Source organism: Plecotus auritus, assembly GCF_963455305.1.
Source record: "Plecotus auritus genome assembly, chromosome: 1".
Lineage (NCBI taxonomy): Eukaryota > Metazoa > Chordata > Mammalia > Chiroptera > Vespertilionidae > Plecotus > Plecotus auritus.
The window spans coordinates 207,009,208-207,022,170 of NC_137770.1; the positions used below are offsets into that span (position 1 = coordinate 207,009,208).

The window sequence follows — 12,963 nt, forward strand, 5'->3', positions numbered from 1 at the left end:
GTGTTTATATTATGCTTTTTATTTTGGAATACTTTTACAACAACACTGAAAAGAAAATTCAGAGGTTTTGGGGTGTACTTTCAACCCAGCTTCCCTGATTTTAGTATCTTCCATAACTTTAGTATGTCTATCAAAACTCATAACTTATCCTTGATTCAGTATTGTCAATTAAACTATAGATGTTATTCTTATTTCACAAGTTTTTCCCTTATTTTTTTCTGTTCCAGGAAAAAATCAGAATACCACCTTGCATTTTCTATTCATGTATCCATATAGTCATTTTCTATGTGTCACAGTCTCTGAATTTTCCTCAATGGCAGAATTTTATTTGTTTATTTTTTTACTACCCCAGTGGGCAGTCTCCTTCCATCAGCATCCCAGTCAGGGCACATGCCATCCCCTCTTTACCTCTTTCGACCTCCCCCCAACCTGCTCTCCCTCTGGTAATCACCATATTGTTATCTGTTTCTTTGAGGGTTTTTTTTCTTAATCTCTTCATTTGTTTTCTTTATTTTTATATCCTTGACAGTTTTTAAGTGTTAGGTATTTTGTAGATTTCCTCCCAAATAGTGCTTGTCTGATGTTTTCTCATCGTTAAGCTGAGGTCATGAACATTTGGAAGAATACAACAGAGGTGAAGTATCCTCAGTTGATATCAGTGGGTACATGATATCAACCTGACTTTTCATGGTGATAGTAGACTTGGCCTCTTGGTTACAATGCTGCCTGCTTGCCAGTTTTCTCCACTATAAAGTTTCTATTTTCTTTTTTCATTAATTAATTTTTGTCAGTGTGTCATTAAGTGAACACTACACTCAAGGGGGGGAGTATCTCTATATATTAGTTGAAATTCTTGTGTAAGAAAATTCCATTTCTTGTCCTTATTTATTTATTTATTCATGTATTTATAATAGTATGGACTATTGTTATTTGAGTTTATATTGTTCTTTGAATTAGAATATATTATCATCAGTATTTATTTTCTTACTTGAATTATTGCAGCTTTGTAAAGGAGAGATCTATAAGTTTGGCTCCTGTGTCCTTTTACAATTCCCTTTTTCAAATAGAAACTATTTGTAAAGATACATTATATGGGTTGAAGTTATGTCATTTTATATAATAATAGAGGAATATGCAAAGTGTCCGGGATGCCATAACATCACGACTGCTCAGTAGGAGGCATGCACAGTAGGAGCGGGTGAGCTGGGACTGCCATCACCAGAAGGACCTCCGCGCAGCCCAGCTTGGGGCAGCCCCTGGCGGAGGCGGACCCCAGCGGAGGTGCACACAGGTCTGCTGCGCTGCCTGGCCCGGGGGTGGCCCCTGGTGCAGGCGCGGGCAGGCCTGCTCAACACTAACGTGACACTGCCTGCGTGCATCCCTGGCCTGGGATGTGACGCTGCCTGAGTGCATCCCTGCCCAGTGCTGAGGTGAAGATGCCTGCCTGCACCCCTGGCCAGGGATGTGACACTGCCTGCATGTGTCCCCGTCCAGTTTATTAATAAATTTATATATTATTTTCATATACATTTTACTAATTTCCTTTCACCTCTGACACTTCTATTTATAGAGAAAGGGCAAATAGCAATATTAAAATATTTCCTCTAATTAATTCCCTTTTAATGTGCATACATTTTGTGAACCAGGCCACTAGTTTTAATATAATGCAATAGTAGTTTACACAAGCCATACAATTAGCATCACATCTTTCTCCCTACACCCTTAATATATACTTATTAGTGATTCTTTGATTTAGTACATGCTTATTGTGCACCTACTGTGTGCCAGAGATGATTCTAGGCACTGTAGATAGCTTAGGGGATGAGATCAGAGATACAACAAGATGTTGATGAAGCAGATCCTTATGGGCCTTTGCAGAGAACTTTGGTTTTTTGTTACTTAAGATAGAGAGCCCCTGCAGGGTGTTGAGCATATCATTGCATCATCTGCTTTAATATAGACAGACGTTGATCACTGTAGTTGCTGTGTTAAAAAGAGACTACAGATGGGCCAATGTTGATGCAGGAAGACAAGTTTGGAAGAGCAATTATGATGCTTAGTACTGATTTTGCATATAAGTTCAATGATTTTCCAGTGTAGAAATGTTAAAGTCAGGCTTAATTCCTTTTCTGTAAGTTATAAAATTGCTCTCTGCATATTCTAATCTCATAGACAACTTGCCACCTTTCTGATCCCTGTATGGAGGGAATAATTTACTCATTTTCTGTCAGATAGATGTATATTAAAAACATGCCACAGGACTTTATCTTAGGCAGCATCTATAAAAATTATTATATAGTAATGTACTATGTGTTTTTAAATTTAACTATGAGATTGCACTAAGATAATTTCAAATACTTTTAAATATGAATATGTGCATAATAATATATGTGTTTGAAGATTAGTGCATCCAGAATTCAGAGATAATAAAAAAAATTGTCTATCCCATTCTTGCTTTGGAATTTCAGATACCATATTAAGAAGCAGAGATAAAAGGAGAAAGCAAGGAACAAACTGAATGCTGGTAAAGTAAGCCTCTACACTGCAGCAGTTCACAACGGTGTGTTATATATAGAAAGAAGATCAGTCATTGGTTTTAATCCTGCTAAATAAAACTGAACTATTGGAATGGCATGCCACTTGACCTTTCGGGCGTTAGGAGCAGTATTTAACTGGTGTGAAGGAAAAACACTTGCAAAGTGTCTTCTTTGACATGACAGATTCTCCTGGAGGTTTACACAATGTTCAGAAGGCAGAAGTCCCTTGTTTCAGAAAGCAAGAGAGACCTTTCTTCCCCAGGAGCTACGCGGTCCACAGCAAAGAATGACATGAGAAAATTTCACTCTTTTTCTCAACTTATACTTGCAGCGGGCCCTCTAAAGTCAGCCCCAGCAGTGAAACATTCAAAAGCAGCTCACTTTGAGATTGAAATACTTGATGCGCAAACAAGAAAGCAGATATGTATTGTGGATAAGGTGAGTTTACTTACTTAAATTTCTCTTCTCTGCTACAATGATTATGAATCTCTAAAATGCTGACCAAACTGTAGTAAAACACATTCCTGGCTTTTAGTGCTTTTTTTTTTTTTTTTTTTTTTTTTTTTTTTTAATGAGCAGGATAGATACTTTGTACATTGTTTCAGTAGAAGAAATTTATTGCATTTCGCATAATCAATTTAAATGGTAGCTAATAAATATTAGGTCGACCATTGTCGGGAGGCAAAATTTCCATTGTTCACCTTCTCATTGTATATTAAAAAAATGCCTCTACATTTTTTCTCTTCATGCACTTGAATATTTATATTATCAGAGAGTTGTAACAGTATTTGTAGAAAATAGCAAGCAAAAGTCACTGAAATTACTAAAAATTCTATTTGACATATATGATGAGTTCTCTCCATTAAAAATTATTTAGGATTGATTTAATTATTTGTCTTGAAAAAAAAATCTCACTTTTTATAAAAGGCTTACTTATTTCAAAACCACAGTTTCTTGCTTTATGTTACCCACTTACAGTATATTCGGAGCACAGATGTTTCACTAATTAAAGATAAAAATATATACTGTCTAGCTTACAAGATCTTGTGTACATTGTAGATAACATATGCATGTACAATATTTCAAACACTTTTAGTCTTTCAGAAGTTTGAAAAGACATTAGTAGTTTAATTTATTATGAGAAATATTGATATTTTAAATAAAATATTCATTTATTTTTCTGTACTGACGTTTAGTTTTTGCTTTTGTTCTAAAAGTAAAATTGAATCACGGATTTCATTTAACTAATCTCTAGCCCTGTTTCTAGATAAGAATGGAAGAGAAGTACTTGTTTACTGTTTTAATTGCCAAGAAAATAATATATACTTTCTTATTTAGTAATTATAACTTATGATCGGTTTATTTTGAGGTAATATTAACTTTTATTTATTGATGGAAATGAAAAATAAAGCACTTTTACAAGTTCATACAAGACATAAGTACAACATAGAATTAAAACCATTTTTATGCAACTCTTTTTATTTAGTACCATTGGGGCCATATATACATGAGAATATGTATGTTATGTATAAATAATTATAACTTATTAATTTAATACACAGCATAAGCTATTCTGTCATCTCAGTAAAGATTTTATATTTTTGCATTATACAAAAATATGACAAAAATAATATAATCTGGAAGTTGCTGACACGTTTGAATGCTCACCATTCAAAAAGTTTTAAAATAATACATTTAAATTAAGGGAAATATGGCAATCAATGGGATGGATGTTAAATTGGTCAAGGATTTACGAAGATCAAGATCCTAAAATGAAACTGGTTATTGTGTGCTTTCTGATATGTATTTAAACCTTGACCAAAAATCCACATTAAAATACTGAAAAGAGGATGTGCTCCTAATTATTTTCCTCACATTTATATCTCATGTTATTGTGATTCATTTGAAGCTAAAACATGGCATTTGACATTCTAGCAATACTTAAATTGCAAAAAAATAAAAATAAAAAAAAAATAAGCATCCAGAAATCCAGCATTTTTTGGAGATATGTATTTGGCTCAGGAATCTCATATTTGAAATGTAAGATTCCTGGTATTTGCATTTCCAGTAGCAAACTTTTAGGGGAAACTCAGTAAGCTAGACAGGGGATTAGTTTTGAATGCCTCATCAACCTTTATTGGACAATCAGCACCATATGATGTACAACTTACTACGTACAAGTCTTTGTCTTGCTAGTAGAATTGAATTTTATTTCATCTTATAAGATTTAATTTTGTAATTTGGTAAATTATCTCATAATGATGGCATGACTTTTAAAAGAAAAAAATCTTAATTATTTTACTTTTTTGTTGTTGTTTCATGATTCTTACTAGATCAAATTTGTAACCATGAGAAAGATTGATTGTGTTTGCTCTTCAAGACATTGTTTTTCTTAGACAAATTAATAGCTATATTAACAGTAAGGTCATGTTAAGAGTCTTTCATTGCATTTAGCTCTATCCACCATACAAAAGAAGTGTTGCTTATGACTTAGTCCTTATCTTTCAGTAAGTACTGTCTAATAAAGTTGTAATGTACTTTGGAAGTATGCATAGCTGCACCGAATCCCTGCCACATCAATCACATTTATCAAGGCTCAAGAAAGTCACTGAGTTGCTAAACCCAGGACCATTATTTAGAATATAGGTTAATAAAAATCTATTTGTAAGTGTATAGTGAAGAGGAGGAAAAGTATATTTAACCGGCTTAGCATAGTGCCTTGCATAGGCTTGGGAAAATATTTTTTGTAGTTTTAATAATCATTTAGAGAGATAAATTTCATCTATGTAAAAATCTAAGAAAAAAAATAAGTGATGAACCTTGTGATACTGGCACAGAATTTCAATTTGAATTCTTAATAATTATCCATTAACATGATTTGTTAGATATAAATGTTTAGGTATCTTGAATAGGATGTATGTATCTTAGCAATATATGCTGAGCTCTGTAGAAATTGTGTTTGTATATAAATATTATAACATAACTTCAGAATGGAAAAAGAATGTACCAAGGATATTCATGAGACCAAACTATTGAGAGAATTCCTGGGATTAAAGAAAATATATGGAATCGTGTTCTGCACACACACACGCACACCCCTCCCCCAAACAAAACACTTTCTATTGCCTTAAATATATTCTTCAGCTTGTGCCCCATTTCCCTCACTATTTTCATTGTGTTCATTTCATCTGCCCATCATTTATCTTCTCATTTTATCCTAAACACACCCTATTCAGGCACCTTCCTCTATTACTTTCCAGGATATGAACTTGCTGAGGTCACCAGAGGCAGTGGTAAATACCTTGCTAAATTCAAAGATCAATTCTCATGCTATCGTACTCATGAGGAACATATGAGCATTTGCCACTGTTAAGTACAAGTACATCCTATTTAAAACTCTTTTGCTATTTGAGTTCCAGGATAATACTACACAGTTGTTTTTTTGTTTTTTTGTTTTTTTAAAAAACCAACATTATTGGCTCCTCCCTTTTCTCTTGCTTCTTCTTCTTTATCTGACCTATTTATTAGGTGTGGACTGTAATCAACTCAGTCATCAGAACTTCTCATATTAGGTAATCATCTGTATATCTATTATCTATCTATCTATCTATCTATCTATCATCTATCTATCTATCTATCTATCTATCTATCTATCTATCTATCTATCATCTATCTATCTATCTATCTATCTATCATCTATCTATCTAATCTATCATATCTACCTACCTATCTATCTCAATATTTACTAGGCATCTCATATTTTGCATATCCAAAACTCAACATTTGATCATCTCAAAAAATTTTTCCACAAGATTTTTTAGGTCAATAAGTGGAATCACATTTTTCAAATAGCTCAAGGCAAACACTTAGAGGCAACACAACTTATCTAATCTCACAACACACACAATTCATCTTCAGGGTTGTGCCTTCACATATATCCCGACACTGAAACATTTTAACCACCTCTCCTGCTAGAACGCTAGAACTCTTGGTTTCTTCTTCTGTGTCAGTCCTTAGTACCTTCAAATATATCCCCTACACTGCAACAGAACAAGCCTGTTCAATTGTGTCAGATAACATCATTAACTACTCAAAACCAGCCAGTGTCCTCCTTTAGGTCTTGATTCAACTGTCACTTTTTTTCTTGTGGAGTTTCCTTACTACTTACTTAAAATTTCAAAATCTGGCAATATATTCCATTACCCCTCCTTGCTCTATTTCTTTAATAGCCCTTATTTCTTTTTTCATCTTGTTTATTATTTTGCCTATTTTTTTATGCCACCTTCACAAAATCAGGGATTTGGTTTTTATCACTCCTGTATATCCAACATTTAGAACAGTGTTTGGCACAAAGAAAACATTTAACCAATATGTACTAACTAAAACAATTCCTCTTTAAAAGATATGTGGTTTTTATGATGCACTTTTGTTTAGCACTGATAGTTTCAAGGTAGAAATGTATAATATTTAAAAATAAACTTTACTATTTTCTGAATCAAACTATCAATGCAATAAATGTTAATATATTAATAGAAAAAGCATTTAAATCATCCATTCTACTGAATGCCCAAATTCCTCTTGGTTTGCTACAAACAATGATGTATATAATTTAACTTTGGATTAGTGTATAACTTCCTAAACATTTACATTATAATTACAAAATCTAACAAGATTTTCACAAAGGTGACATTACAGATGGGGATATTTAACTAATTTAGTTATTTCCCATGAATGATTAAAAAATATGACTAATCAAGGATAAGGTAGAGAATAGATTTAAAATATATGGTTAAATATCATTCTTAAATATTTATTGGAACATCAAAAATATATCGGAAATAATAATTTTAAAAATTTAACAATGAATTATTTCTAGTTGCTAATTATCCCTGTCTCACTTCTATTTTGTAAAATGTCAGAAGCTTGTCTTATAATAAGTCAATGATTCAAGAGCATGGCTAGAACTCTAAAAGCTTGGTTTGATAAACGTTTCCAATATCATCCCATTCTTTTTTCTTTAATTTTTTTTCAAAGGAACTTGACCACTAGAGCCCTCTTCCTCCTATTATTTACTTTGTTTTATGTCAAAACTCTCAAAAGCTTTTCAAAGACTGTTACAAATAAAGTAAAGCACTCAATACATCTCCAATCCTTCTTACAGCAAAATACCAGTTTTTACCAGAAAACAGCAGAGAGAATTATAGTGCAGTAAGAATACGTAAAAATTGCACTTTTAATATTTAGTTAGAAATTTTGAGAATTCTTAACTTCTGACATTACCACTTTTAATATTTCATCTTGGGCAAGCTACTTAGCACATCGATGCTTCCATTTGTTCATCTGTAAAGTGAGAATAGCACCTGTTTTAATAAAAGGCTAATATGCAAATTGTTCCCTCGACCAAGAGTTAGACCAGCAGAGGCAGGCCGGCCAACCACCGATGTTCCCTCCCCTGGCCAGGCTGGCCAGACCCCACCCATGCATGAATTCATGCACCGGGCTTCTAATAAATACATATTAGTTACATTATAAATACAAAATCTAACAAGATTTTCACATATATAAATATATCCTATCTAATAAAAGAGTAATATGCAAATTAACCATCACTCTGCGACACCCAAAAGCCACGCCCACAATCCACGCCCACCAGCCAATCAGGAGCGAATATGCAAATAAACCCAACCAAGATGCCTACGGCCACAGAGAGCAGGAGGGAGGCTTGGGTTTCCCCGGAAATGGAGGAAGCCAAGCTTTCCGCCTGCCCTTGCCGGCCTAGGCCTCCACTCAAGGCTACAAAGTTTCAGTGATAGAAGATACATAAACCCAAACAGAAATGGCAGCAGCCATGGAGCTGGAAAGAGCAGGAGGCTAGGGTTGCCCCCGGCAATGGAGGAAGCCAAACTTTCTGCACACCCTGGCTGGCCCAGGCCTCAACTTAAGGCTACAAAGTTTCAATTATAGAAGATACATAAATCCCCCAAAAAAATGGCTGCCGCCAAGGAGCAAGCAGAAGGCTTGGCTCCGCTCCAGGCTACAAAGTTTCAATTGTAGAAGATAAATAAACCCCAGATACCAGGGCCTCTGCTTGGGTCACCAGGGGGCGTGGCCGGCCTGCAAACCACCACAGGCCCCTCCTCCAGGCTGCTCCATGCCCCAAGGGAACCCCCACCCTGATCCTGGATACCCTTCAGGGCAAACCAGCTGGCCCCCACCTGTGCACCAGGCCTCTATCCTATCTAATAAAAGAGTAATAGCAGATTGACTATCACTCCAACACACAAGATGGCTGCCCCCATGTGGTCAAAGATCCTGCCCCCATGTGGACACAAGATTGCCACCACAAGGGACCAGGCCTACAAGGGAGGGCAGTTGTGGGCGATCAAGCCTGCAGGGGAGGGCAGTTAGGGGTGAACAAGCCGGCAGAGGAGGGAAGTTGGGGGTGACCAGGACTGCAGAGAAAGGCAGTTGGGAGGGACCCAGGCCTGCAGGGGAGAGCAGTTGGGGAGGACCAGACCTGCAGGAGAGGGCAGTTAGGGGTGACCAGGCCTGCAGGGGAGGGCAGTTAAGGAGGACCCAGGCCTGCAGGGGAGAGCAGTTGGGGGGCCCAGGCCTGCAGGGGAGGGCAGTTAGGGGTTGCCAGGCCTGCAGGGGAGGGCAGTTAGGGGAAAACAGGCTGGCAGGGGAGCAGTTAGGCATCAATCAGGCTGGCAAGGGAGTGGTTAAGGGGTGATCAGGCTGGCAGGCAGAAGTGGTTAGGGGCAATCAGGAAGGCAAGCAGGCGAGCAGTTGGGAGCCAGCAGTCCTGGAATGGGAGAGGGATGTCCAACTGCCCGTTTAAGCCTGATCCTGGTGGGATCGGGCTTAAAGGGGCAGTCGGACATCCCTCCAAGGGTCCCAGATTGGAGAGGGTGCAGGCTGGGCTGAGGGACACTCCTCTGTGCACGAATTTCATGCACCGGGCCTCTAGTATATATATATATATATATATATATATATATATATATATATATATATAATTACAAAATCTAACAAGATTTTCATTATATATATATATATTAGTTACATTATATATATATATTAGTTACATTATATATATATATATATTAGTTACATTATATATATATATATATATTAGTTACATTATAATTACAAAATCTAACAAGATTTTCACAAAGGTGACATTACAGATGGGGATATTTAACTAATTTAGTTATTTCCCATGAATGATTAAAAAATATGACTAACCAAGGATAAGGTAGAGAATAGATTTAAAATATATGGTTAAATATCATTCTTAAATATTTCTTGGAACATCAAAAATATATAAAAAATATTAATTTTAAATATATATATATATTGAATGTATATATATATATATAATTTTAAATATATATATATATATTGAATGTATATATATATATATATATATATATATATATATATATATATATTATGTGTTCATAGATCATAATAATCTGGCCACTCAGTATATATAAATGACATTATTTTCTTTTTCTTCTGTTCTTCTCCTTCATCATCCTGTTCCTCTTTTTTTCTTCCACATGTCCTCCTCCACCCTTTCTTCCCATCCCCACACCTCTTTCTCCCTCCTCCTCAGTGCCCTTTCTCCTGCTTCTTATTATGTAGCATGATATAGTTGAAAGCTTATAAACTTTGGGTTGAGTCATAGCAGAATTTATGTCTGACTGCTTTATCTTTTTCCATGGACATGAGCCAATATCTCTGTACTTTAATATTATTTTCTATAAAATGATTTAAGTATTATTATTATTGCCCTTTACAGGGGAGAAATTGTGGTGCAGATAATTGAAATGAAGAACTTAATGTGTATTAGAACCAAGCTATGAACCTGGCCAATGCATGTTCTGTGCCTTTCTCTCAACTATTATACACCCACTGGATAGATAATGAGTTGTCATGAGCCCAAATTCCCATGCTCATTTTGATTTCATGACTGAGCAGTCTGACTTCTGACACAGACATTGTGTTTCAGGATAAAGACGATGTTTTTAGGGGATATCTACTTGCCCTTTTTTTTGAGACAAAATAAATTTCTTAATCATTCTTTCTATTTTTTCTATGTAGACATAAAATAACATTAGTTAACATTCAAACCTAGAAATTAAAAATGTATTTAAAGTACCTTTTAAGAATAAGTTAAATACAAAATGTACTATCAAGATTTATATAATTAAAAATTACAAAATTGAGATCTTTTTACCAAAAGAGATGATAAACATAATTGTTTTCTGTGAAACCAGAGGAGCTCCAACACCCACCCCTCTTTTTGGATGTACTTGGGAATTTCACAATACTGCAGGCAGTTCTAATTTTAAAAAATTGGTGCACTTAGATTTTTCTAATAAATGGTAATTTTATTATAATTATCAGATATATGTCACAAGAGGAAATGTGGTACAGTGGTTTATGTTCTGAGTGCAGATATATTTATGCCTTAATTAGACACAAATAATTTTTTCAAAGTATTATGTAAATTTGCAAATTATTATTTTATTATCTTACGTTACTGAACTACTCTGAATCTTGGTATTCCTTTATCAAAAGTAGGGCAAATATCTGTCTTCCAGGATTAAGTAAGGATTCTATATTTGTAACTAAAATGTAAAACCATGTATGCACATGGTTAGTTGTGCACAAATGAATGTAATATTTTAGATAGTGCCAACCTATTAGAAATATGATTATTCCACTGAAGTGAGGGAAATAATGGAATTAATGCATCTCTAATATGACTATTCAGATTTAAGCACTTTTAAAATGATAGTCATTATTAACATTTTTAAAAATGATTCTGAAGCATTTTAAAATTGGAAAGCATAGTCACAGAGGCTATCTTTGTAGTATCAATTTCTAGTTTTTTTAAAAAAAATTATTTATTGATTAAGGTGTTACATCAATTTCTAGCTTTTTATGTCCAACTCTCTTACCCCAAATAACATCAATCTGTTACTTATATCATGGTATATCATGAAAGATGCCAGTGAAGATATAACCATTGCATACAATGTAACAGTTGGGAAAATAAACTCTAGAAAACTGTGCCGCACCAGCATAGCCAGGTTCAGTGAGCCTGAGGGGGGAGGTGAAGGTAAGACAGACAAGAGAATACAGCTGGGGCTAGGTCGGATCACGGTGCCTTGATGAGGAAACAGTGACCCAGCCTGCAAGCCCAAGCTTTATTTTATAGTCAGAGCACACAAAGCAAAACAAGGGAGTGGTCAACACGGTTACAATGTTCTTGTGAGTGGCACCTTGTTTTGGCAGCACTTGCTGCAACGCCCACAGCCCATTGGCTACCTAGGAAGGAACTAGGGAGGGCTATAAGGTTAAACTTAATTATGCTAAGAGGGCTCTGCCCTCCAAGCTGGGACTTATTTGTGGTCAGCCCTAGGCTTAACCCTATAGCCACTCCCTACAGAAAACAATGCATGAATAACATTAACAAAATAAATCTGAAAAAGCTATTTTTATTTATGCTTACACTATAAAGAAGATGTAATTTCTATCTACTAATACATGAGATACAATGATATTCCATTTAGAAAGTCGACATATATAAATAAGTTTTAGAGGATGCATCTAGAAGAGTTGAACTTTACCAGATTCAGTGGTTCTCAAACTCTCTATTATGAGACTTTAGAATATTACAATGAAGTATTTATTAATTCATTAGATATTTGTGGAGATATTTCTCTAGTGCTCTATTAGGTGTTTGAGATAATGCATTCACTCATACAAATGCAGTTCAGATCTTCATTGATTCTATTCTCTCCTTCGGAAGTCAAAGAATGTAGATGTAATTTTAGGTGCAAAGATATCTCTATAGTGAGAAAGAAAACAAGGCGATTTTGAGTGGTAAACAGAGATAACTTTTTGGTGAAAGGAATATAATATTGCATTTATAATTTTATTTCAGTTAAATTAAGTTTAACTAGGACTTTACTGTTTGGATATATAATAAATTAATAACTTCTATGTGTAAAACTGTTATGAAATTGTCAAAGTAATAGTTGTTAAGTGGAGAACAGGTTGCCAGATGGTGAGCTGTGGTTTAACAATAGACAACAAGGGAAACTGAAATAGAAAATGCTCCCAGGTCCTGGAGGAAGTACATGCCCTACAGGGAGGTCATGGCAGAGTGCAGACAGAGAGGAGGCGGGCTCTGGGGCACATGCCTCTTTCAGGGTGGGGCATGGAATGCTTTCGGATTCCTGCGCTAAAGCTGGATTGATCAATTCAAAGAGCAGGATTTTAGTAAACCCCAAAGGGGTCTTCTCTAAGGTGCACACGAGGACAATGGACTGGGAGGCAGAGGGCTGTTGATTACAGTGCTGCTGGGAAAATTGTATCAGGAATGTTCATTTACTTGTGACTCTGAGGG

At 35.3% G+C, this 12,963-nt stretch overlaps 1 protein-coding gene across 2 annotated transcripts in view; it reads left to right on the forward strand.

Moving 5' to 3' along the window:
- The first annotated feature begins 2,553 nt into the window (after positions 1-2,553).
- TECRL (trans-2,3-enoyl-CoA reductase like) overlaps positions 2,554-12,963 on the forward strand; it is an 81,336-nt gene continuing 70,926 nt past the window's right edge. The window contains exon 1 of one of the 2 annotated variants that reach the window (XM_080685762.1): positions 2,554-2,975. In XM_080685762.1, the coding sequence (XP_080541888.1) occupies positions 2,742-2,975 (234 nt within the window). In that variant the 5' untranslated portion in view covers positions 2,554-2,741. The remainder of the gene's footprint in view (positions 2,976-12,963) is intronic. The other variant, XM_080685761.1, reaches the window with a different exon arrangement.